This window comes from Copadichromis virginalis, linkage group LG5 (assembly GCF_057382275.1).
Source record: "Copadichromis virginalis isolate Kocher_CV1m ecotype Utaka linkage group LG5, C_Virginalis_male_GT1.1, whole genome shotgun sequence".
NCBI classification, from domain to species: Eukaryota; Metazoa; Chordata; class Actinopteri; order Cichliformes; family Cichlidae; genus Copadichromis; species Copadichromis virginalis.
In genome coordinates, this window is record NC_140622.1 from 24,139,586 (window position 1) to 24,166,423 (window position 26,838).

At 39.6% G+C, this 26,838-nt stretch overlaps 1 protein-coding gene across 1 annotated transcript in view; it reads right to left on the reverse strand.

The window, feature by feature from the left end:
* Positions 1-5,012: 5,012 nt before the first annotated feature.
* Positions 5,013-26,838, reverse strand: part of LOC146709775 (uncharacterized) — a 29,288-nt gene continuing 7,462 nt past the window's right edge. Inside the window, exons 4-5 of the mRNA XM_085456899.1 lie at positions 12,385-12,544; positions 5,013-5,936 (exon numbers count right to left, since the gene is read on the reverse strand). Of these exons, the coding sequence (XP_085313025.1) occupies positions 5,892-5,936; positions 12,385-12,544 (205 nt within the window). The 3' untranslated portion in view covers positions 5,013-5,891. The remainder of the gene's footprint in view (positions 5,937-12,384; positions 12,545-26,838) is intronic.

Genomic DNA, 26,838 nt, shown 5'->3' on the forward strand with positions numbered 1-26,838 from the left:
TTACAGCCCACAAAGACTGTACTCATAGCTTTTGGTGGAGCCCGCATACGTGCAGATGGTGTGGTGTCTCTTGAGTGTGAAGCACGGAAGCACAAGGCTGTGTTTGACTTTCTTGTATCAAGCCACGCAGATAAACCGATCCTAGGTGGACAAGCTTGTGAAGAGCTCCATCTGGTGCAACGAGTTGAGACCCTTGCCATGACATCCTCTGTACCGAAATCAGCTAAACCACCTTCTACCTCGGAAGATCTTGTGGAGATGTACGCTGATGTGTTCACAGGCTTAGGTGAGTTCCCTGGACTTCACCACATACATATTGACCCAAATGCAACACCTGTGATTCACGCATGCAGGAACGTGCCACTCTCCATAATGGATGCGCTGAAGAAGACGCTACAGGACTTACAAAACAGAGATGTCATAATGCCTGTCAATGAGCCTACAGATTGGGTCAACAGTCTTGTCGCCACACAGAAGAAGAACGGAACACTAAGGGTGTGCTTGGACCCTTGTGATCTGAACCAAGCAGTTAAACGCCAGCACTACTCCATTCCCACACACGAGGACGTTCGCAGCAAGCTAGCAGGAAAATCCATCTTCACCATATTGGATGAAGAAGATGGATACTGGCAGATCAAGCTGGACGAGCCGTCATCAAAGCTCTGTACCTTCAATACACCTTGGGGCCGATATCGCTTCCTCCGACTCCCATTCGGGATCAAATCAGCCAGCGAGGTCTTTCAACAAAAGAATTGTGAGACTTTCGGCAACATTCCTGGTGTATTTATCATTGCAGATGATATGATAATTGCAGCTACATCAGAGCACGAACACGATGAAATCCTGCAGAAGGTCATGGAGAAAGCAAGAGCAGCTAACGTGAAGTTTAACAAGGACAAAATTCAGTTCAAAGTTGACACAGTGAAATACATGGGCCATATCATCACAGCAGCAGGGCAGAAAGCAGATGTTTCAAAGATCAAAGCTATTGTCGACATGCCGACTCCAGAAGACAAACAAAGCCTTCAGCGTCTGCTGGGAATGACGAAGTTTTTGGCACAGTACATCCAAAATGAAGCATCGCTCACAGCACCTTTGAGACAGCTACTCAAGAAGGACACAGTGTGGCAGTGGCAGCCACATCACACAGTAGCGTTACAGACGCTCAAGTCGATGCTCACACAAGCTCCAGTGTTGAGATTTTATGACCACAAGAAACCACTAACACTGCAGGCCAATTCTTCAAAAGATGGGCTGGGCGCATGCCTATTACAAGAAGGGCAACCTGTGTGTTACGCGTCACGAGCACTCACAGACACAGAAAAAAGGTATGCACAAATAGAAAAAGAGTTGCTAGCCATTGTGTTTGCCGCTAAACGATTCCACCAGTATGTCTATGGAAGACCAGTGACAGTGCAATCTGATCATAAACCCCTGGAGGCGATAGTGCGCAAACCGCTATGCAAGGCACCAGCGAGGCTACAAGGAATGCTGCTACAACTACAGAGATATGATCTCACCGTCACGTACACCCCCGGCAAAGACATGTTCATAGCCGACGCACTCTCACGTGCCACAACTACCAGTGACGACGGAAACGTGAGTGAAAACGCAAATGATGAAAGAGTTGTGTATGCTCTGGAGGCCACAGCAGCATTGAGCGAGAAAACACTGTGTGACCTGAAAAAAGCAGTGGCAGCAGACAGCGTACTACAAGCCGTGCGCGAAAGACACTTCAACGGATGGCCGCCCAGAAGGAAGAGTTTAGACAAAACACTCCACAGCTACTGGCCTATGAGACACGATATCAGTTTCCACGATGACATTATTATGATCGGGGACAAGATCGTAATACCCCAAAGCTTCAGGCGTGTGATCCTGGAGAAGCTGCACCTTGCCCACCAAGGCGTGCAGCGCACAAAAGCCAAAGCAAGAAGAGTGCTGTACTGGCCTGGCATGTCACGCGACATAGAGACCATGCTTGAAAAGTGTGAACAATGCCAGCAAATGCAGCCAAAGAACCAGGCTGAACCGCTTATTCCACACCAGATTCCAGAGCTGCCATGGATGAAAATCGGAGCAGACATCTTCGAACTGAACGATCATCCATATCTTTTGTTAGTGGATTATTTATCGAAATATCCAGAAGTTCTTAACTTACCTGACAAAACGGCACACTCTGTGATTCAGAAGATGAAATCAGTCTTCGCAAGACACGGAATTCCCAAAGAGATAGTGAGCAATCATGTTCCATTCGCCAGCCACGAGATGAGATCGTTTGCAGCATCTTGGGAGATAAAGCTAACTTTTTCCAGTCCCGGTTTTCCTTCTTCAAATGGAATGGCGGAGCGAGCCATAAAGACTGTCAAACATGCACTTAAGAAAGCCGCACGGACTGGAACAGACCCACATCTAGTGCTGTTGTCTTTGAGGAACACTCCAGTCACAGGACTTAGTGTGTCACCTGCACAAATGTTGATGGGACGGGTTCTCCGCAGCACCCTGCCATGCACCAGTGCTGTGTTGAGGCAGTCAACCCCACAGAACATTCACGACAAAGTGCGCGGGTTGCAATCAAAGCGGAAACGCCACTATGATCAGCACGCAAGACCATTGCCTGTTCTGACCCCAGGCGAGACTGTGCACATGCAAACAAGGCGCGGTTGGGAGCCAGCTGTTGTAACTCATCGGCGAGAGGAACCACGCTCCTACACTGTGCAAACACCAGATAGTAAAGTGCTCAGGAGGAACAGGAGACATCTGAGGAAAATACACCCAAGTCTGTTCAAGGACACACCCATGGACCCAGATGAACTGTCCGTTCACACCCAAGAGCCAGTGGAGCCACCAGCAAATGACACCCCACAAAACTCTAGTCCTGCAAGTATGGACAACACACCCACATGTTACACACGCAGTGGCCGAGCAATAATACGCCCTGCCAGGTATAGAGACTAAGTGATTGGGAAACTTAAAGTCACTCTATCCTGTACCTGCATTGTTCTGTACAAGCTAGATAACTGTCTTGTTGGAAAAGAGAGAAAATATGTCATGTTTCATATGTTCATTTTGACATGTCTTATCTAATCTGTCATGTGTTCATCTGTTTCAAAACACTACACTGATGTGTATTTGCATTGCTCAAGTGACAAGCAATCTGAGGTGTGCTTTACTTAATGTCTCAAGAATATAATATTGTTAATGTTCCTACGATTTAAAAGGTGCATTTATGTTACAAAATATTGGAGTTAAGAGGTAGTATCTTTATCTCGGAAAAGAGGGATGTGGTATATTGTAATAAGCAGCAGCTATTACTACCTCCCACCAGTAGGTGGTACGGTGTTATTGTATGTGTTCTGAGCTTATGGAGTAAAAGTCCGGACCTCCACCATAGCCTCGTCTCAGTCCTCTGTGCTTGGTCTAAAGTTATTGTTGACCACAACCCACGCTACACGGGCAGTTGGAGCAACACTGCATAAAGTTACAACACCCTCCGCGTTGCCGGCCCCCAGATCTGCTCTCTCGCCGCCACTGCCTTCTGCGTGGCCGACCCCCTGAACTGTTTCACTCTGCACTCCTGGGCTGGCAACCTCTGGGCCGGCCACCAGAGCTGTGTGAGCTTTCACAATATCAGGCCCCGGGCCGGCCACCTGAACTATGTTTCGGACTCTGCTCCCCTGCATTTTGGACATTTTTGTTTGGGTTCCTGGGGGTCTCTTGTTTTGTTCTGTTCCGGACCCTGAAATAGTTGTGGATGATAAAGGATTCAGAAAGTTTATTCATGCAGGCACATATGACAGAGAATATGCATGTTCTTTTTGTTTTCATATTTTAATTTATATTTAATTGTGTTGTGGTTTGCAGTGTTTTGTGTTGTTTCACTTTAAATTTGTTTAAAAGAAAAAAGCTGAAAATTTAAATAGTTAAAAGCTGAAATGTGAATAGCTGGTTTTTGTATTATATGACTTATTTATTACGGAGCCCCGCAAGGGACATGGGAGAAAAAAAAATTAAGACGGACTTTTGCGAGATCTCGCAAAGCAAACTTGGGATCTCGCAAAACTTTTGCCAATTTCATAAAAGCTCAGAAATTGCAAGGTTTTAAGTACTCTGTTTTATTACATCACTATATTCAAGATTACAGAAAAATGAAATATATATATGCAGGTGACATTTGAAAAATTGGACATATTGAGAAGAAGAAAAAACAAGGGCTTTAGACTATAGACCCTCCTACTAGCTGTTCCTCAAAATTAGTGGGATCTTTCAACAAATAGTTAAGCAAGTAGATGATCATCAGAACATAACCTGCTCTGTAACATTAAGTTACCATCAAACCATAGGAGCGTAACCACTTTAGTAAAACTGAAAGTGCTAGGTTAACTTTCAACTTACCTCACTAAGCTTTTAATTCTGCTTATAGGCCTCAAGTCACATTTTTTAATCAGTTATGATTTTGTAAACAACAGGAAATGATGGTTATCCCACTGATGGGGGCAGTGACAGATCAGAAAATGCATCAATGCAATTTCGGTATTCTGTTGTTTATTTGGGGTGATATGTTTAATATTTTCGTCTATTAGACATAACCTGAGGTTTTAAAGGCTATCTAGTGTACACTGCCAAACATCTCCTTCCTGTATTACCCTGAACCACTGCTGAATCAGGATATTAGTGAGTCTTCTGTACACCTTAACAAACAGTGTGCTGATAGCATATCAACTCCCAGCAGAGAGGGACAGACAGACAGGCAGCAAGAGAGCAAATGCCCTTATCGCTGCCTGCCATATGATAGGATTAGCTGGAGTGTTGGTTAACAAAGCATTAATGAACAGTTTTAATTGCCTGCATGAATTCCCTGCCAAGCACCCTGAACTACACACAAACGCACACATCATACAGATAACAACACAGGGTTGTGACGTGTTTTGTCCCATCTGAAATTGTGTCCAAGTGATAGAAAATTTGCATTCATGACTCAAGTACAGTCACAGTATTACTGCTGTTGTGCCACAGAGCATGGGTTTGAAGGCATTCTTTTAATTTAACCTCCATTCACTCCTTCACGCAATGCAGACTTAATTGAAATCAATGTTGAAATCAATGTTTTTGATAAGCTCCTGGTGCCATATTACAGTCCAGCTTCTCTGCAGTCACAGGACTTCCAGCTGTCGCCTGAAACCCCTCTGATTACAGCAGGGCAGTGAACATCTTCTGTTTATGTTGCTATGACAATGCTGTTTTTTACCAACCTTTGCCATTTCATCTGCCTACTATTCTGGATATGAGGCATATAATCAGCAATGTCTGCAGTGACACATTTCTGCAATTTTATTTTTTGTATATAGTGCTGCTTTAGTGATTTTATTATATTTTATTCTTAGGTAGTATATGTATTTGGGTATCCAAATTTCCCCCTTTCCTCCTTCATCAGTAACACTGTGATAGCTGTTCCCATTAGTTAAATACCTTTCTCATTACAGACATTTTCTCATGTCAAACCGTTTAGGAGGCTCAAACATAAACATCCCAAAATGGTCAGCAGCTTCTGCACTTCACCAGTCATGCTAATAATTAACTGCTGGTCTAACTGCACAGCCCAAACAGACACAGCATGCCTCTGATACGGCACTGACAGAGGAAGGCTAAAAGTATGCCACACTGCAATCAACACAAGATTTCAGCATAATCGTGGGAGAAGAATACTGAACTTGAGGTAAATATTTCAGATTGTTGGAATACAAAATACAGTCTGGCATCATGAAATGGCTTATCAGTAGCACGATAGTTGAATTTTGCATGTTTTCTCAATTCCTTGGCAGAACGTTCTTGGTTCGAACCTGTTGGCTGGCAAGGCAGGGAAGGCCTCTTTGTTTGCATGTTCTCTTGCTTTATGGTTGCCTTTGTGAGTTCTCTCTGGGTACTCCAACTTCCTCCTACAGTCCAAAGACAGGCATGTTAAGCTGATGACTTTTAACTGGCTGAAAGTATGAATAACCAAACAATATTGTTCCAGATAGATAGCTAGAAGGACCGATCGATAATTTAGTGATCCCACAAGGGATAAGCAATGATGGAAAGAAATGGATGGATACACAGATGCATGTAGTCACTTCTGGCAGCTAACCATCAGAAATACATTTCCTATCAGTACTCACATAGTTATTTTAATAGTATTAAATGACAAAATCACAGGAAATGTCTCGAGGAAAAGTTTTGAGAAAAGATTCAGATTTGTGTTAAATTATACTCATTCACGTTCAAAAATTATGGTTTGAAGATGCACAAAGTAGATTTTCACTGAATGGAAAGGATTAAAATGAGTTCATCAGAGGGACAGCTCAGATTGAGTGATTTAGAGACCGAGTTGGAGAGGCAAGGCTTTAATGGACATGTGCAGAAGAGAGATAGTAGATATATTGAACAAAGGATGTTGGGGATGGAGCTGCCAGGCAGGAAGAAAAGAGGAAGACCACAGAGGAGGTTCATGGATGTAGTGAAGGAGTACATGCAGTGGGGTTGGTGTGACTGCAGAGAACGCTAGGGATAGAGTGAGATGGAGGCAGATGATCTACTGTGGCAACCCATAAAAGGAACACCCAAAGTTCAAAAACAATGCTTATCCATATGTATTTAATTGTGACAAGTGGGAAGTGAGAGACCAGTGTTACTATGAGCCTAACATTTTATTTGATAAGAATTCAGTACCAGCAGGTAGGGGTTTAAACAGAAGAATTTCTCTGTGTTGGAACAAAACAAGAAAAGAGATGGTGACTTTCTGCTGGCACAAACAAGTGAAGCGCCCCAGTAGAGAGTATCATTGCCTCAGCAGATCCTCAACCAGAGAACCCATCTCTTCTAGCCTCTTAGGCCTTCTGCCATGCCACATTTATCACCAAATGTACTAGCACTGATAGCTCAACACTGAAACTCAGAGGCGGCCTCCTTTCTTTGTGGCATTTTCTTTAATATAGTGGAGTAAACAAAAAGATACAAGATGAAAGAAATACATGTTCTTTATGTGAGACAGTATGACATACAGATAAATGAGTAAAGGTAAAAGGACAAGCAATTCATAATTTACATATTCTCTTATTTGAATATTCATTTTCATTCATTTTTATTGCTAAGTGATTATTCTTAAAGACATTATGTGCTAAAACCTTATGATTAGGTCTTCACTGAGTCAGAAAGCATCACCTTATTACTGAAGAGGGTTTAATTAGTGTCCCATTACCTGTCAAGAACCATTTCCTTGTCAACGCAGTGCTCTAACTGTCTCTAACTTAGACAAATTGTTAATGTGTTTGTGTCGCTCAAGGAACATCATGTGCTTGACACAGTTTTCAGACTGTTACCCATACAGCTTACATAAAAGTTCAGCTACAGTTAAGATAGCAACCTTTTAAAAAGAGGTTTAAAAAAGAGAGAAATGAAGATTTTAATAAGGCAGAAGAATGAAAAGTAAATGTTTGGAAAATGGGCACCGGATGTCACCATGGGAACAGTGTGAACCATTGTTTTTGTGAAATGTTATTGCAACACCTCAGTTTACTTTAGGAGGCACAAATGCAGGATTCTCTGTAAAAGAAAAATAATAATAATAATAATTCAAGGAATAAAAATGTTTCAAGACAATCAGTCAAAGTTTATATACAACAGCAACATCTGAACTGGTTAACAGTTCACCATGTATTCATATTTGTGGCAATAAAAAGGTGGAAGACAGTATCAGTAACAACATTAATCTAAATTAAAGTAATTTTTGGCCAGGAAAAATCCAAATTTAAGATAATTCAATTCACTTTTTTAAACAAAATTAATAACTTGTACGAATGTATGACATTCAACATTTTCATTTGAAAACCCAAATGTTAACCTCCCGATAATGTCAGATGAAAAGAAGGGACTCAGCGGAGTCACTCTTTTGGGCACCACAGATCCTCTCAATCCAACAAGACGGGCAAGACATAAGAACTGCCATTTTTGATATTTGAGCTACTTTTCTGGCATGGCTGTGTTGTACCTGTAAGTCACATTAAATGCTGAGACTATCCCAGAGTGAGTGTTTATATAACAGAAACAAAACCACCTTATTCAATGGCTTGGTCTTAAAATTTCTGAAATGTCTCTGTTATAAGGATTCTTGTTTTTCTTACCCCCTTTTTTCCTCCCTCTCCCTCACCTCACCAGACTTACCTTGTTTCCCTTTCTCACCTTTGATTGGCTTTGGAGTTTGCCCTTAATTGCGCTCACCTGTCACACATTATATAAGGACTGCACTCACTTACAGCTCACTCTTTTCACTCCCACATAGGGTGGCAGCTCAGATGAGTTTGATTTGGTCTCTTGAGTTTAAGCGTTATTCTTAAGTTAATTAGTAACTTAAAATCCAAACCTTATTTTCTTTTCAGAGTTAGCAGACCATGTGTCTTCCTTTAAGTTGAGTTACCACTGATTACAATTCAATAAACTGAGATACTGCAACAGATTGATGGCTGTTTTATTCGCATCCTGACCGGATGAGGTTTTGGTGATAACAACATCCACCTTCCTTTGAACCTCCTCATTAACATCACTATATCACAGAATAAATCCTTTTGCTGAGATGGAAATATACTATATATGATACTATCCTTCACCAAATGTCCTCAAAGCTAGTGAGTACCTAGCAAGCATGCATCTATGCAACATCCGCAGCCACTCTTCCTCGCATTCCTTAATGCTGCTTATGCAGAGAGGAAGGAATCTGATGTAATGCCTGCCTGCCCTTGGCTGTCAAGTCCACACACACACACACACACACACACACACACACACACACACACACACACACACACACACACACACACACACACACACAAAAGCATGCATACATACACAGACAAACGTTATTTACAGTATAATTACTTCCATGACAGTTCAGATGCAAGCCCATCACTGAGTATTATCAAACAACTGAGTCGTGTAACAGTCTATAATACACAGAGAAAAATCTATGACTTCTATTACTGAACCACACATGTGACCAGTGATATCACCAGTGTAATCCAGAGGAAAAACAGTGTTCATTGATCTGTTCTTTGTTTTTTTTCCCCTCTCTTAAATGAATCTATTCAAGATTCATAAAAAATCCCGAGGTCATGATAACAGTTAGCAGCTAGAATATCCCATCAAACATATTCATTATCATTCAAATGTAAGGTTACTGCGCAGAAATATACCAGAAATGACAGAAACTGTTTATTTGTTTGGCCTTTAAAGGGCCACAAATGCAAATCTGTGTAGAACACAAAATGATCACATTTAGATCACAAAGCCATCTCAAAAACCTGCTGTTCGCTCTCTTGCTCTCTCACCATAACCTGAGCCAGCCAAGCAGAACATGCACTTGTCTTGCTTCATGCATCAATTTTAACATTGCCGAGGGGCGCATTGAGAGAGATTAGATGTAATTAGGAGGATGTTTAAGAGACAGTTGCATATTAGCATGAGTTTCACGTGGTGCTGAATGCCAAGCAAGCATCTCCTGCAGACATTTTATGTTTACAGACAGATGTTCTATAAAGCCCAACTGCCCCATAAGGAAAGGAGCTCTGATTGTACTTCTCATACAGTCAGGAGAGGCAGGATAAAACTATCAAGGCATGCACATTCAACACTGGCCAATAAGAAAACACTTTTATACTCTATCCTGAGTTTTAGCAGATATATTTTGAAAGAAACATAAAGCAGTTATTGTGTGGATTATGTTCACTGTACTATCAACTTTTAAAGCTAGGGCAGGAATATATTATTGTGCCATTGGGTCATTGTACTCATTTTTATTGTATTCATTTCTCAACATTTCATTATTTCCAGAAAACCTACTTACATTTCCTTATATACACACGTAATTTTACTCATATGACTTGTTGCACAATAAATTTTTAAGCAATAAATTGGGGGGAAAAACACCACCAAGATATAGTAAATATGATGCAAATTAACTAATTTTTAATTGTTTATTTTTTTATTGTCAGAAGGTTCAATGAACAGTCCATTTTTTTTTCTTTTAAAAAAGGACTTTCCTGGCAATTATTTAATTGCCCAGGTTAACCACGTGCTCTGAGTGCAACACATAGCAAAAGAAAAACAATACTGTTCTCTAAAAATTATCATTTTGTTTGTAAAATTCACCAGAACTGCTTTTACCTTGAAATAAAATATCTTTGGCTGTACATTGCTACATTGGTGATGCATTTCTTTACACCGCTGCCTCATGAATTGTCATTAAAAAGGCTAATTTCCGAAGTAAATCAAGCATTCCTGCTTTGTTGCACCATTCAAATCTTCATCAAAACAAACAATTTTCAGTGCGTCAGTTGCCAGCTCTGATGTTTTTTTTTTTCATCTCATATGTGCATCAAGTGGTTCAGACCAAAAAGCAAACAACAACAAAAAACCCACTATTAATAAAACCATTTCTTTCCCAATCAACCAGTACAACACAATCATTCTCAAAGATATTATGATTGGAAAAATGATCATGTTCCCTCTAACATGTTAGCAAACATTGTGACCAATGGAAAAGCATCAGTTTTGTTGTTGGAGATCATTCTCTGTGTCTGAAATTAGTGAAAGATTTATTGTTTATGCAAGGCCAGTGGTGACATTTAGTTTTCTAAGAATTACTTTAAAAGTCTCACCTGAGTGAAACTCAGACTGAAACTTGAGAAGAGAGAAGAAAACAGGACTGACTCACACAGGCACACACACACACTCATACACAAAAGTAAATAGGACATGCTTCGAAGAAAAATGGCAGAGACAGATTACAGATTAAGCGTGCCACATCCAGCTCTCTAACTCCTCTTTCTGTCTCTTTTCACATGGTAAATACTTTTCTTTTCTTTGCCTGGAGAAAGTAGTGGGAAACAGTGAGTCAGACTGGAGTGCTCAGAGCTGGACTGGACTGTTAATGCTGCTCAATGAATTAAGAGTCGGTTCTGCTGGTTTACCATTTGAATGACTGGGAGGCTTGGGAAGGTGGTGAGCTCAGGACACAAAGAGATACTTCACAGCCAAAATGCAGTTGGGTTCACATCTACATGTCTAAATATTTGCTTCCAGCAACACAGCATATATTGCATAAGTAGAAAGACATTATACTGTTCAATAACACACAAAGTATTTTTGTTGTTGTTGTCCTTACATGTCTAATATCAATTTGATTGCTTGAACATCTCAATAACTTTTTTTATGTGTGAACCTTTTGGGATAAGTTTCGGTTACAAATGTTATAAATTAGCACCAATTTACCCAATTTAAAAATCACAACTTTTAACATATTGACAATTTTAAAAGCACATCAAAGGACAACCTCGAAACTGAGCGCCTATCAGAATCCAACTGAAAGTCTGGCTAGTTGAGGAGATACAACAATTTACCATGTTTTTGATAGTAACTACTAAATGGCTACTATCAAAAGCATTTTCTATTTTTCTGTTGTTCATTGTGCAAGATCATTATAGTTGTGGTTTACATAAATTGCCTGAACTACATTTGTAGTTCAAGCAAAACCATGTCGAGGATACAAGGATAAGTGCCCTGAAATCAGTCCACAAATCATTCCTGGTTATATACTGTTGTATTCTTTGTACATCCTGAAGCTGATAAGTACGGAGCCACCTTCCCATGACAACTAGTGTAATCATGACGTTTGCGATACCACTGAGGTTCTCACTTTAAACCTTCAGAGACAAGGACAGTTTCTGTGAAATGGCATTGGTTTTTTGGGGGGGGGGGTTTGCAACTATATAAGATCCAAACCCTGACACTCCTTAAAGTTGAGTTCAGCTGCTTATTTTATTAAAGGGGTCCCTGTTCTCATAACTAACATAAAATATGTGACTGCTATTTGTTCTGTGCAGTGTTTGGCTGGGGGTAAGATGGTTGTGTGATGGAATAGAGAAAGTTTTTAAGCCTGTGAGAGCTTTGTTTCCCCAAAGGGGCTTTCAAGAACCCTGACATCGGTGAGGTGAGCCCATCAAGCTAGTCCTGATTACAGCGAGAACTTCACTTTTTTTCACTTTGTTTTTACAGCACGTTACATCAGTTTCACAGATACCTATGAGGGTGCTATTTATACAGTCCAAATATCATATTATATGGCTTATTAAAATGTTTTGTCTAAATTGCCAACATGGCATGAGCAAGCTTTGTGAGTTCAGGTTCTAATAATGTTAAAGACATGCACCTCTATCATAAAAAGTCAGACTTTTTCTGTGCACTCTACCAATACCACAGTGATAGAAGCTGAAGATATGTGCACTGAAATGAGAGTCTACATGACAGCGATGCCATTTAACTTAAAACTTAAAAGTCCACTGCAGCAGCACTCACTGATAGGCAGCAACCTCCAGTCAGGTCAAGAGACAGGACTGATGCACCAAAATAAGCCAAATCCTTGGACGCTCCATAGAAATTCCATCTGCTCCCAGCATCTGTGCCAAACACCTCAAGACAACCCGAGGTGTGGAGTCCGTGCCCATATGGATGACAGCTGTTTTGGCAGCACCAGGGAAAACAACACAAGATTAGGCAGGTGGTTTTAATGGTGTGCTGTTTAAAGAATCGTTAAAAAACACAAAAACAAATCACAAAAACTGAAATTAAGCTGTTAAGGATCAGCATGACCTGAATAGCATGGAACTGTTTGCATCTGCTAATGGCCTAATTAATCACATAGGCCACTGCATGTGTCACATAGTAGAACAACAAATTCTTTTCATTTCCACTTCGCACAAAATTCGCCCCACCCCCACACCCCACTCCCACCGACCTCACTTCCTTTTCCATAGCAGGAATATCTCCAGGCAGTCTTGCAAGACAATGACACACAATTACCCAGAGCAAAAAAGCACTGTGGCACTGACAAATGTAGTTTTTACTGTGCAGGCAACACTATGTTCTCACATCAGCACTAACTACCTCCTATTTATCTCAGCCAAGGAAAGAGAGGGGAAAAAAAGTGAAGGGAAAAGGGAGGCAGGGAAAGAGAAAGTCAGAGTGATCGAGACAGACAGAAAGAGGAGGAACTAAGCCGTGGGCTACGAGACACAGCGAGACGTTCCATGACAACCGAGCAGAAGGATTCAGAAACATTTCCTATTAGAAACGTCACATGCCAAATAAGCAATTGCTCAGCAAGAAGGTGCAGCTGCATAATGACCTATGGCTTATTTCTCATGCAGACATGAGTGACACTGGCTATTTTGTACAGCTCTATTGAATTGAAACTGATGTAATTCAGAAACACTGAAAGGCATTTTTATAGTTAGACCCTTCAGTTAAAACTGAAAAGTGTCACTACACCAAATTTTTTAGCCTATGGGCATTAAATCTTCTCTTTCTGTAATTCACCATTAATGTTACAATATGTATGTATGTATGTATGTATGTATGTATGTATGTATGTATGTATGTATGTATGTATGTGTTATTGAAATACTTTTTTTTTCATTTTACGTACTTGTATTGTTCAAAAGATGATATCTAAAAAAGTTGTTCCTACAATTAGTATTGTTGTGGTCAATACTAATAGATCTTGACTTAACCTCAAGTTTTGCTAGTTTTGCAAAATGTCATTTATTACATTTGTCCAAATAAAATAAAGAAAGTCTTTCTTTGGTCTCCAAATATGGTGACATTAATCTAAATGTCATGCTGTAAGGCGGACATGATTTTCTAGAGACACCAGTTCCACAGTGCAGCCATGACTGAGATTTCTGTGTCTGCAGTCTTTCATTTGTGAAGGTTATCCAGAGACCTAAACCATTCAAACCCCGGCCTGTGTTTGTAGTTTGTTCATTGCCCAGCAATCGTATATGTTGTCTTCCTTTCATTTCGAAATCCCAGCATAATTATCAGCTAATACTACTTAGTTAAATGGTTTGAATAGCAAGGTGCATAACAAATTTACTCTTGACCTCCTTGCGGCTATATTTCAATTTTTGTTTAGTTGCTACTTTCTAAAAACATTCTTCAACACAGAGGTCACAAAGGTGTCACAGTGTCTTTCAGAACTCAGTGAGCTGAGGCATAGCGCAAGAACAGCTGAATCAATGGGTATTTGAAGAGAGAGCTCTAATTGTATTCAGTCTTTAGCATTTAGAGCATTTCATAGTGCAGTGGGCACCAGGGGGCTTGAGAAATTAATCCATGGCCCCCTTTTCTTAAAGTTACTGAATGCCCTGAGTGGTCCTAGCACAAAAAAGCACAAGACCCAGTAGCAATAGGAACTGATGATCCATGATGCCTTTGTACTGTGCTGGTCATAAAGACTTCTCAGTGTTTCCTTCATGCTTCCTATGTCTATTTTCCGTACCCGTATCTTTCGCTTTATTTCTGTACATTTGTTTGTCTTTGTATTTTTGTGGTGAACATTCAACTGAGAACAGCAGATTGTTTTTAATGTGGATGTACATGTGGTATCTCAGTGCCCAATGAGCCACTGGGTTAGCTAAACTACAACAAGGGCAGCAACCTTTTACAAGTTGAAAGGCTTTCAGACACAGAAAGACAAAGTCTTGCATAGGACAGTGCACTTTCAGTAATTGTCTTAGTCATGAAATACACTGGGACAAAAATCCTTTCACTGTTCATGCCCACTGTAGGATTAAGATCATAGATTTGATAAGCGTTCTTTGTGGGGTGTTAGGCTTTGTGGTGTGTATACCAGTCAAGAAGAATGCACTTCTTTTCTAATCCTTGGAATACGATTTGAGTTTAGAGGAACTGTTAGCTTTCCTTTATATCGAAGACTTTCTAAAGGCTACAAAGCTCCGAGATCTTCAAATGACCTAAATGTGGGAATGAGAAGGAATGTCATAGTAGCTGCTATTTACATTTATATATATATATATATATATATATATATATACCATCACTTCAGATGAAAATTAATGTTACTGTACATTACTGTGAATACAGTCCAGTCTGAATGTTAACTCTGTGAAAACACAAGGTGATGATGTGAGACATTTATTGCAAAACTGTATTTATTGAAAATTTACCACAGCAGAGGCAGTAAAATAAATTTGGTCTCACTGGAGGAGGAGAAATCAATTAAAAGCCTGTTATATTCAAACAACATGCACCAGTAACCTACAGTCTGTAGTTTTGGTCCCGTAGGGTGAACATTACTGGATAATCATTACATTTTCCATTATCACCAAGACATATCAAAATTGACAATTACACTTTTTCAATATGCAATAGAAACATAATCATGAAATCAGTAAATGTGACCTCCCAATGCCTGAGGCACAGCAAGTCACAAAGCAGCGCTGTTCATCTTAATGATCTCATGCTGCATTTCACTCATTACTCTTATAGTTTGCAGGCTGTTGTATCCTCAAGGCTCCTGGGACCTTTACTTTAGTTCTATGTGCAAAAAATACAGTAGTTCAGAGCAATGATTTATCACAGTGATGCACATATTTTCCAATTGATCCTCACTGGTAAGGGAAATCTTTACAAATCCTAAAATATTGTTGAGTATTGGAAATCTATGAGATTCAAATCTGAAACGACTTATGTGTCACATGGAAGGTCTAATAGGCACTGACCTAACAGCAGATCATGTTGTTTTCAACACAGCTCACTCTCCGGAGAATATTTCCTGTTAAGGGAATAGTACTGTATTTTTTAAAATATTCATTTGTATACTTTGGTTTTTTTTTTCATCTACTTTAAGATTTATGTAGTGTAGTAAAAATCAGATTGTACTGATTTTGTAAATAGGTCAAATGTGACACAATATTTGGATGCAAACTATAATTTCATATTTAGATTTTATATATACCAATAGCTTCTGTTTATAATAATAATGGATTGCATTTATATAGCGCTTTTTGAGACCCTCAAAGTGCTTTACAATTCCACTATTCATTCACACACACTGGTGGAGGCAAGCTACAGTTGTAGCCACAGCTGCCCAGCGGCAGACTGACAGAAGTGAAGCTGCCATATCGCACCATCGGCCCCTCTGGCCATCACCAGTAGGCGGTAGGTGAAGTGTTTTGCCCAAGGACACAACGACCAAGACTGTCCGAGCCGGGGCTCGAACCGGCAACCTTCTGATTACAAGACGAGCTGCCAACTCTTGAGCCACGATCGCTCATTTATATAGCCTTTGTTTATATAGCAATTTTAGCAATTTTCTAAATGTTGCCAATACAAATAAAATCAGAAGAATTTTAAGCATAGTTTTAAAGATAAAAGACATTTTATGAAAGTTTTACCTAAAGGGAGTTTGACCGTATTTGATCTTGAAGAAGAGGTCAGAGGTTCAAAGTAGTGTAAGATTTTGAATCCCCATATATCATTTCCCATATGTTGTCAATACAAACGATGGTAGTAAGAAGTTTCCTTTTTAATGGCTCTATATATCATTATTAACACTTTGACCTTCTATTGGCCTTGATTGAGAGGTCAGAGGTCAAACATGGCATACTTTAAATCTTATATGATACTTTCTCGATATTGACATTACATTTTGTAAGTGACATTGCATTTTATCGATTTTCAACCAATAAATCGTTATGTAAAGCCCTTTCATTTAAATGGGTTGCTAACACGATCCCAAAGTTTTATCAAGATTCATTCAAAAAATTTTGAGCTAACATGCTTACAGACACAAAATGACACGCAAACACTGCCAAAACATATCCTGCCTGGTGGAGGTAATAATCTTATCTTGTAAATTCAATTCAGTTTTATTTATATAGCACCAAATCATATCAGCAGTCACTTCATTACATTACATTGTGATCTACCATCCATTACCAATCAGCAATCATGTCTTGGTCAGTTCAATTTGAAAAGATTTGTTTTTGTCTGTTCTGTGTTATACACTTCCCTATTTCAAATCACACACAATGTGCCATGATACTTTCTCAATTCAAGTCCTCAAACATCAGTTATGTATACAGGCATGTAGGTGTCAGAAATTACAATTAAGTCCTAAATAAATTAATGACAAACAGCATTTATATGGTTCCACACAGGACACTGTGTGTCATTGTCCCCTAAGACCTGCCGCTTTCTCTCTCTCACTCTATCAACACTCAGGTGGAGCTGAGAAAGCTTTGGTGCCTCGTCCTAACCCTGCCCATGTGTATGGCAAGACTCCCAGCACCCCTGCTTGCCAGAACCATCGCATTTTGGAAAAAAAAGGCCAGCTGCATCCAAATTTGCCACATTTGTGTCATCAGGACCTTGTCTTGATATTTTGGAACCATAAAATCTTTAAAGTATAGTGTGAGGATCAGATCTAGTGTACTAGATATAACGCAGTGAAGTCATCCATAACATTTTTAAGGAGGGTGTTTTTTAAAGCCTTGCAGCCTGACTGACAGAGGCATGGATTTAAAATGCATATTTGTATTTGCAAGATTAGCTGCAAGCCAGGATTTTTTTTGTTCAGCTCATTATCTATATGAAACAGTGTGGTAAGAAGCATAATAGTAGATGCAAACATGTTTCACTGTAGTTTAATAAACTAACGGAAGTACTCAGCATGAGCTTATTGTTTTAACAGATCTCAGGACAAAGTGGACAATGAATAAATAATTCAATAAATCGAAGATTAAGAGACATTTGCTGTCATGAGTTGTGGCATCAGACAGCTTTTCCTCTGCACATGAATGATGCTGATCAGAAGCTGTATGTGTGAGAACTGAGCTAATGGCGACTGTGTGTAACTCTAATTGGTGAAGCTTGCAAGTCATGCAGTAAACACATCAAACTGTCATTGTAATGAATATTATTATAGCCAGTTACAGTGATTTCTTCTGTATATGATTCATTTGCCAGTTCCTGTGCATGAACTCAGGTGCAATTAGCTTGAATCTTATTTTAGTTTCAGTTATGGACTCATGACAGACCAGCAGCTCCTTTTAAAAAAATCTCTTCAAACTTAAAAAATGGCACTTTTTAAAGTCAAAGGCAGTGTAATATTGACCTCTGTAAAACAGCTCACATGGTCTTTACCATAGACTATATATAAAAGTCTATTGTGCACCACTATTACATTGACCCACTGGTAATAGAATTCCCATTGTGATGCCTTAAGCCAAGCTCTTTTTTCCTCCACTGATAATCCAGATATCAGCAGTCAGTCACAAGGGATTAGCAAAAGAGCATAGGACCATAATTTACAAAATAAACTTCTTGTTATATTCAGTGTTATTTGAAACAGTTGATTGAGACCATAAAGTCATTTACATGTACAACCGAAGTCACAGAGCAAGGGCATTTCCCCTTGAATCACATACAGTCATGTGAAAAAGAAAATTTTCACAGGACTATATTTGCAGTCCTGTGAAATCTCTTTGTGAAATCTCTTTAGCTGAAATGACTTTATGTAATTGTTTCCATGTGACTTTATCAATCTCTCCCATCAAAGTTGGGGATTTTCATCCACTTTTCTTTACAATGTTGATTCACTTCATTCAGGTTTGTTGGCATTTGCAGTAAGCAGTGATTTCAGGGTGTAGTGTCACAGGAGGAGATCTCCATCATCTAATCATGCCTTCCCTATTTGAGTTGGACTCTGGAACCTGATGGGAGATGTGTGTGTTGTGCTGAGTGAAAGAACGCAAATTGAAAGCTGTGCAAGCTAAAGAGTAGAAAACAATGCAAATAAACATTCACTTACCTTGCAGTACTGTGCACACTTTGTAACAGTGGTGCTATGTATTATGGCCAAACATCTTTTCTTTGCTGTCATGTGTCCAAAGGATATTGTGTCAGAAACACTGTGTTTTGTTCAGATCGAGGGAAATCCATGCCTGGGAAGATTGTGGCATTGCATTAACACACACCTGAATATTCCTGACAAGCAAACGGCCAAAACCTTTGGTTTTATAGATGCGGACAACTTGCTGATGATCAATTAATTAAGTGCATTTGATTAGCGGCACCTGACCAATACTTCGATTCACAGACCAAAAGACAAATATAGACCAACAGTATAGGGCTTCTTAGTGTCATTAGTATTTTTTAAAACCATTAATTGTAGAACTGGACAACTGACGTAACCAACATCAAAGGTGCAGTATCTAAAGATCCCAATATACTGTGTCCGTCAGTGAACTTTTTTTTTCTTTTACATGGAGTCAGCTGGAACAGATTCAGCCTCCAATGGACCAGAGGATCCAGAGTAGCCTGACTGGCTCTGACTCATGAAGAAAGGGAGAGTGAGAGACAGAGAAAGAGTGGAGTATGACCTCGAGGCTCCCCTCCATCCACCCACCACCATTCACCCATCCATTCTTAATGGGATACTCTAACCTGGCTGTTTAACACAAATTAACATCAAAGCTCCCTTCAGACGGAAGTCTGGCTTTGGAAGCTTTGGGCTATAATGGCCTGTTTGGAGGGCATTAAATATATATATATATATAATGATGCAGTGACACAGCGTAGGGTCATGTGTTAATGATTGTCCCCGCCACTAACACATGACCCTACGCTGTGTCACTGCATCATTTCATGTTTGGCACTGATCACCACCTGCACTCATGTATATATCTTTCTACGTAGCACTCATAATTCTTATTCTCATGTATATATCTCATGTATATCTCATGCACATATCTTTCTATCTTTCTTTCTACATAGCACTTTAATTCTTATTGTCTGCACTGAAGCACCGCAGCAATTTCCTAATGTTGTAAACCTCAACATCTGGCAATAAACCCATTCTGATTCTGATTCTGATATATATATATATAGTGGTGGTGGCTAACCAACCGGACATAGTGGTGGTAGACAAACAGAAGAAGACGGCCGTAGTGATCGATGTAGCGGTTCCGAATGACAGCAATATCAGGAAGAAGGAACACGAGAAGCTGGGGAAATACCAAGGGCTCAGAGAAGAGCTCGAGAGGATGTGGAGAGTGAAGGTAACGGTGGTCCCCGTGGTAATCGGAGCACTAGGTGCGGTGACTCCCAAGCTAGGCGAGTGGCTCCAGCAGATCCCGGGAATAACATCGGAGATCTCTGTCCAGAAGAGCGCAGTCCTGGGAACAGCTAAGATACTGCGCAGGACCCTCAAGCTCCCAGGCCTCTGGTAGAGGACCCGAGCTTGAAGGATAAACCGCCCGCAGGGGCGTGCTGGGTGTTATATATATATATATATATATATATATATATATATATATATAAAATATATATATTTATAGAAATGTATGGTGTTTTTCCGAATCATATGTTGTAATGTCGTACAGCAGGACTCATTCATGTTGGTAACCACACAGACAGCCAACACAGTTTTCTCAGAAGAGACCTTGTAACTGGTTAACTATAGTCTTGACTAATAAAATTAATAACATATGCGCTACCTGACAAACCAGGTGACCATATGTCAATTAACAGCTTTCGTCAATGCTGAGATAAATTGGTACTCATTGTTATTTTGCTTGTCATTGCAACAAGTGTCTTTGATCAGTTTGTTCTTGTATGTTTTCAGTCAACACATTCCTGTCATCTCCACCTGAGAATGCAGAGTTGAGGTCATGGTTATTTCACATGCTTAACAACAGATTGTGCAAATTTATATAAATATCACTTCACTGGCATCAACCAGCCTGCACCGCTTTCATTTATTAATATCTATTACACAAAACAATTCTAAAGTCTAAAGTTTAATTTTGGGGGGTAAAAACTGCCGTGGCAGCATTACACTGAAGAGCTCCTAAGCAATTGACACCGGTACGTATTACACAACGGGCCCATGCAAGCAATGAAGTAGACAAGTTCCCTTGTTTGTTTATCCATTAATGATAAATATCCATTCACTGAGGGCAAAATTAAATGAAGTGCTGCTTGACACTGAGTTCATTAATCTGTAGCGAGGAACAGTGGGAGAGTGGTTATGGCTTCCTGCTGTTAAGTGATTCTAGTTGGCTGGCATAATGATGTTAGTTTTACATTAACTTGATAATATTCTCTCCCAGAGGTGCTGCAAAATATGCTTCCATCAGGGAAGACTGGGATGAAACTAATTTGTAATGATGTTGTCAGTGTGCTTGATAATAGAAAATTTTCTTTCTACATTTTAGGCATTTGACTTTCTGGATATATATATTTTTTTAAATTACAAAAACAGACTAAAGGGAAATGGCTAATAAGGACTTCTGCCTCTACTGCTAGCCCATTTGTTAACATTGGGAAGCATTGTTTTATGAATTAAAAATACTATCATTAATATCATTCTTCTTACCATTGTTACTATAAACAGCATACATATCCCATAGCAAAATAACTTAGTAAGAGCAGTTGCATCTCTACTGGTTAAAAATAAGAAAAAGTCCTATTTGTTTGTGCTTTTTTTAAGGATGATTAACATCTATGCAAGTTCAAATTCATGAGTAGCTGTACTGCATTGAGCTAAACGACAACATCAGCATGCTACTAACTTATGTAAGTTAATGTTTTCATGTGGCTGTAGTACCACGTAGACATACAATACTGCAGAAAAGAAGTATTTGCCCTCTTCCTCAGGTCATCAAACAAATTTTAATATTATAAATAAACCACCCAAGCCAACCTGTTGAATCAAGCACTGTCTGGCAGTGGCAAATTTGGTAGGCTAAAGGATCTCAAAAACCAACACATCATAAAACACATATCATCTAAAGAAACTCCAGAACAGCTGAGAAACAAAGTCACTGACACCTATCTGTCTGGAAAAGGATACAAAGCCATTTCCAAGGCTTTGGCGTTCCAGTCAAACACAGTGAGAGCCATCATCAAACAAATGGTGAATCTTTCCAGGAGTGGCCAACCTACTAAAATTACTCCAAGAGCACATCAATGACTCATCCAGAATGCCACAAAAGAACCAAAAATAGCATCTCAAGAACTGCAACTCTCACTTATCCCACTTATGGTCAGAGGTCATGATTCATAATAAGTAAGAGACTGGGCAAAAATGGGATTCGTGGGCGAGCTCCAAGGAAATCCACTGTTGACCAAAAATAACACAAAGGCACAGTTTAAAAATTGCATTTTATGTTTAATTGAGTTGTCTTTGTCTAATATTAAAAATTTGTTTGACAATCTGAAAAACTTAGGTTCAACACATATGCAAAACAAATATCCATTGCTACACAACATTTACTGATATGTTCATATTGGACTCGCTAAAACAGCACACTGCTTTGCTGTTTGATTCAAACAAGCTGCACTAGTTAGAGTCTGTCAGTCACAATACAAACACTTCACAGCATCCATTCACTTTTGTCAGAATGAGCAATGCTCATGTCATATTCTTCAGTCGTAAGTACCATTCGCTCAGTTCACCATTCACTGAAAACACAATCATGTGCTTTTGAGCACATTCATGCACAACTCAGCACCACTTTGGTGAATTCAGGGAAGAACAGAAACTATTAATTAATCTGTCACATTCAAAACCAAATCCTTTGTGTTGCTGGAGCCAGCAGGTGACCAAAAACCACACACATACAAATTTCCTGTGCTACTTCACTGCAGTTCCCTTTAACAGGCTTCCCATTTAGCAAGGTTTGTTACTGCCCCAGAGAGTGAGACAGAGGCCCCCCAGTACACTGGCTGAATGGCTTCTCTGGTTCATAGCAGGTTGTTCCTCTCCCTCATACAATTAATGCTTTACTGCCAGGTATGCAGGTCACCAGTGACAGCACTATTATAATGTTATGTGAATTGATGGCTATTATTTATTCTAGGAAAATTACTTGTATATCTCTGAAGAGCAACCACATATTTTATGAAGCAAAAAAAAGCAAAGTGGGGGGTTTCTGTAAGACATTATGGCTCATTGAGCTCTGCTTTCAAAAACCTGCATAGATGTAACACCGTCTTTAAGGCCGGATTTAAGAAATAAGTGCTTTAAATTAAAGCACTTATGTCACTGATGTCAGCTAAATATGTTTTTAAAACTTTAAGCGCTTATTTCTTGAATCCGGCTTCAAGGACACCGTTGCATCTATGCCAGTTTTTTAAAAGAGCAGAGCTCAATGGTTTAAATATAGCTTTATACCATTATAAATATAAATACAGCAGTGCTGCAGAATGAGAAGCCTGAAGGACTAACACCAGACCAATGTCTGTTTTTAGGTCAAATCAAAATCAGAATGCCTTATTAATTCCATGGGGGTAAATTGTTTTGTTACAGATGCTCAATTTAAATATTAATCTGTAAAAGAGAAAATGTAAACGCTCTCTCCCTGCAGGGCGATCTTTATCCTTCAAGCTCGGTCTTCTACCAGAGGCCTGGGAACTTGAGGGTCCTGCACAGTATCTTTGCTGTTCCTAGGACTGCACTCTTCTGGACAGAGATCTCAGATGTTGTTCCTGGGATCTGCTGGAGCCACTCGCTAAGCTTGGTGGTCATTTCACCAAGTGATCCGATTACCACTGGGACCATTACTGCTATCGCCCTCCACATCTTCTTGAGCTCTTCTCTCAGTCCTTTCTTGGCTTCTCATGTTCCGTTTTCCTTATGTTGTTGTCCACCAACCATGTCTGGTTGGTTAGCCAGCACCAGCTTGTGTATCTGGACCTGGAAGTCCCACAGGATCTTGGCTCAGCCTTCATTGACATCATTCTCAACCACCCTAGGGTGCATGTCCCATTTTGACCTCGGGACTTCCAGGCCATACTCAGCAGAGATGTTTCTGTATACTATGCCGGGCACTTGTTTATGGCGTTCCATGTATGCCCTGCCTGCTAGTATCCTACACTCTGCTGGATTGTCTCAGCGGCATCTATGCACAACCTGCACCTGGGGTCTTGCCTGGTGTGGTAGACTCCAGCCGCTCCTGCCATGATTAGTGCCTCTGCTTTGTCCAGCCACTGGTTGGATTTCTGGATTTCAGCCACTTCTTCTACCTGCCGATCGTTCATACCACGGAGAGGCTTTTACTTCCATGATGGTTCCTTACCTTGCTCCTCTTCTTCATCGGGTTTCTGCTGCCTGAGGTATTCACTAAGCACACAGTTGGTAGCGGCCATCTTCCTGATGTACTCATGGATCTTTATTGCTGAATAGACACCTTATTTTAACGTGTGTGTGTGTGTGTGTGTGTGTGTGTGTGTGTGTGTTAAAATAAGGTGCAATATAAAATTTAATAATCTAAACTTAAATAATAATTTGTACAATATAAACAAGATATTACAATTGAAACTAGTCCAGGTGTCAAAAATCTTGAGTCCTATGTTGGGTTAGCTAACCAGTGCATGAAGCTCTTTACAAAAATGTCAGCCTCATGATTAAAGATGAACAAAAGGCACAGTGAACGTAATCCCAGAGGTTTTCAATCATGTGCTATTGAGGCTCAAGAGTCTGCCGGTTTCCGTTCCAGCCAACAGTGAACAGTGCAGCAGCTGATTTCACTGATTACAGTTTCAAACTGAGTCACAGAGCATGTGATTTTTCAGTGTGTACCGTCTTTAGCACTTTTTCATGCACATGAGAAAAGAAATAGAGAAATGGCAAAATATTCAGCTTGTATATCAATGGAACAAGATACGTCAATAGACTCTTTTGTATGTCACTGTCAGCATTTGTCATAATGCCATTCATTTCTTCTGGATGTCTGTGTTGCCATAATCGAACTCGTCTGACACTTCAGACCTGCCTTTCACACCTGTTCTGTTTTCTTACCGGTAGTATCACCGCTTTGCTCACCTGCCTCCACTTCCCCAATCAGACTTAACAGTTATCGTCCCCAATCAGGCTTATTCTCTCAAAATAGTAAAATGAAAAAATAAAAATACTAAAATGATTCAATCTAGCCTTGACTTTATTTACCCTTTTTAATTTGTTTCATGCTTTTGGGTTGCTCATTCTGAGTTGTGACAGATTATATGTAGCATGTTATTAAAAAATAATAGTTTTTAGTCAAAGTAGTATAAATGAGCCAATACTTACAACACTGCACAAACGTAATTACTAAAAAATCTGGCTTCCAAGGAGCCAGTGATATTTTACTCATTTTTACTGTGGTCTTGAGCAATGGTTCTCGGTTCTCCGGGGGGGGGGGTTGTACCAACAAGGTGATTCCCAAACAGCTAATTAGCCAAAAACTTGGCATATCTCAGCATGGTTTCTAGTGTGTCATTGTAAAATTGGAGACTGAACTAGTGGGGTCCCAGAAAGTTCATTCTATTCTTCTGGATGTTGTGTTGCATAAGTTGAGGATAAAAAAAAAAAAGAAGTGGCAAGTCTGAAACTCGCAGAACTCAACATTATTGAAGCAGTGTGGGATCCTCTTGACAGAGAACAGAACAGAAGGCAGCCAACATCCAAAGAAGCGCTTGTGAGAAAAAAAAATGTCCTTCAAGAAGCCTGGAGAACTATTCCTGAAGACTACTTAAAGAAATGACAAGAAAGCTTGAAAAAGAGAGTTCAGGCTGTGTTGAAGAATAAAAGTGGTAACACCAAATAATGAGTTTCGTACTTGTTTGAATCCTACAAACTCATTTTTTCACTTTTCTCTTTTTTTTCCTTGCAAAATATGAAGAAACAAAAGGTGACTCAAGGCTTTGTACTGTAGCTATCTAACATAAAACACTTTCTTCATTTCATACTTACTGAACCCTCCATCATTTAACAGGCCTGAGTGTTTCCCACTATGTGGGTATAGCAAAACTTATTCAGTAAAAGCTGTGACATTTTCAGTAACTTCAACAACTCACAGTCGTAAAGTAGTAACAATAATGAAAAGAAGAGTGGAGTTGTACATCAAAACACTGCAGTTCAATCACTCATTGATAAGGTAAAATTAAAGTTAGGTATTCAATATGAATAAATTAGCTAAATGTTGTTAAATGCTATAAACTATAGTCTTAGATGCTTTGTCGAACAATCCATTTCCATTTTCTGTAAATATATAACGCATATGTTTCGCTTAGAAAGTAAACATAAAAGAAACTTCAAGAATAACCCATGATTTTTACCTCCTCTGCCCTCTGTCAGTCAAGACTCACATGTTTGTTGACCTAAAGCTACAAATACCAACAAATTATTTTGAAAGTATAAAGGTCAAGGTGCAATTTTACCCCTATCCTCCCTGACTTACAGGACAGCTGTCACTTCTAGACATGTTTATTTAGAATGAAATGTGCCTGCAGAGAGCATATCATTGCCCTCTCTTTGAAAAAAATAATATAATCCAAACAGTGTCCTTACCGATTGCATCATTAGGGCAAGTTATGCATGTTCGAAATTAGACTGACTCATCACCTGGACATAAAGCCAAAAATTCATCTGGAAGCAAAATTGCTACGTGTGGTCAAAGAGACTCCTCCTAAGAAAACAGCGAGCATCAGTGCTTTCAGTCAGCTGTCAAGTAAGGGTTGACTGTGACATTGTCAGCTGCAAAGTCAAGAAAAGAGGATGTTGGGTCAACAGATAGGGTCTGACACTGTACTTCTCTTTACTGAGAACTTAAAGGACATCCCACATAATGATACGTTTGCTCCTACGGTCATTATTTCACAGCTGCTGTTCCAGGAGAAGACTGACAGCGATTATTCATGACTGGAATATAATATGATTCAGATGGAATGATGCTTTTTTTTTACCAAGAGACAGCTGGTTTAAATCATTTTCTTAAGAGGGTAAAGGTTTTATTTAAGATAATTAAGATAATCATATACTGGCTAGAGCAATAGTTAGGTCATATGGGTTAAAGTGGGTAGTAGGGCAGTATGGAGAAATAACTCACTTTGAAATGAGTTGCATAATAACTTCTGGCATGTGCTGCATTGGATTTTCTTTGTGGGCAGACTGTGGTCAGCTAA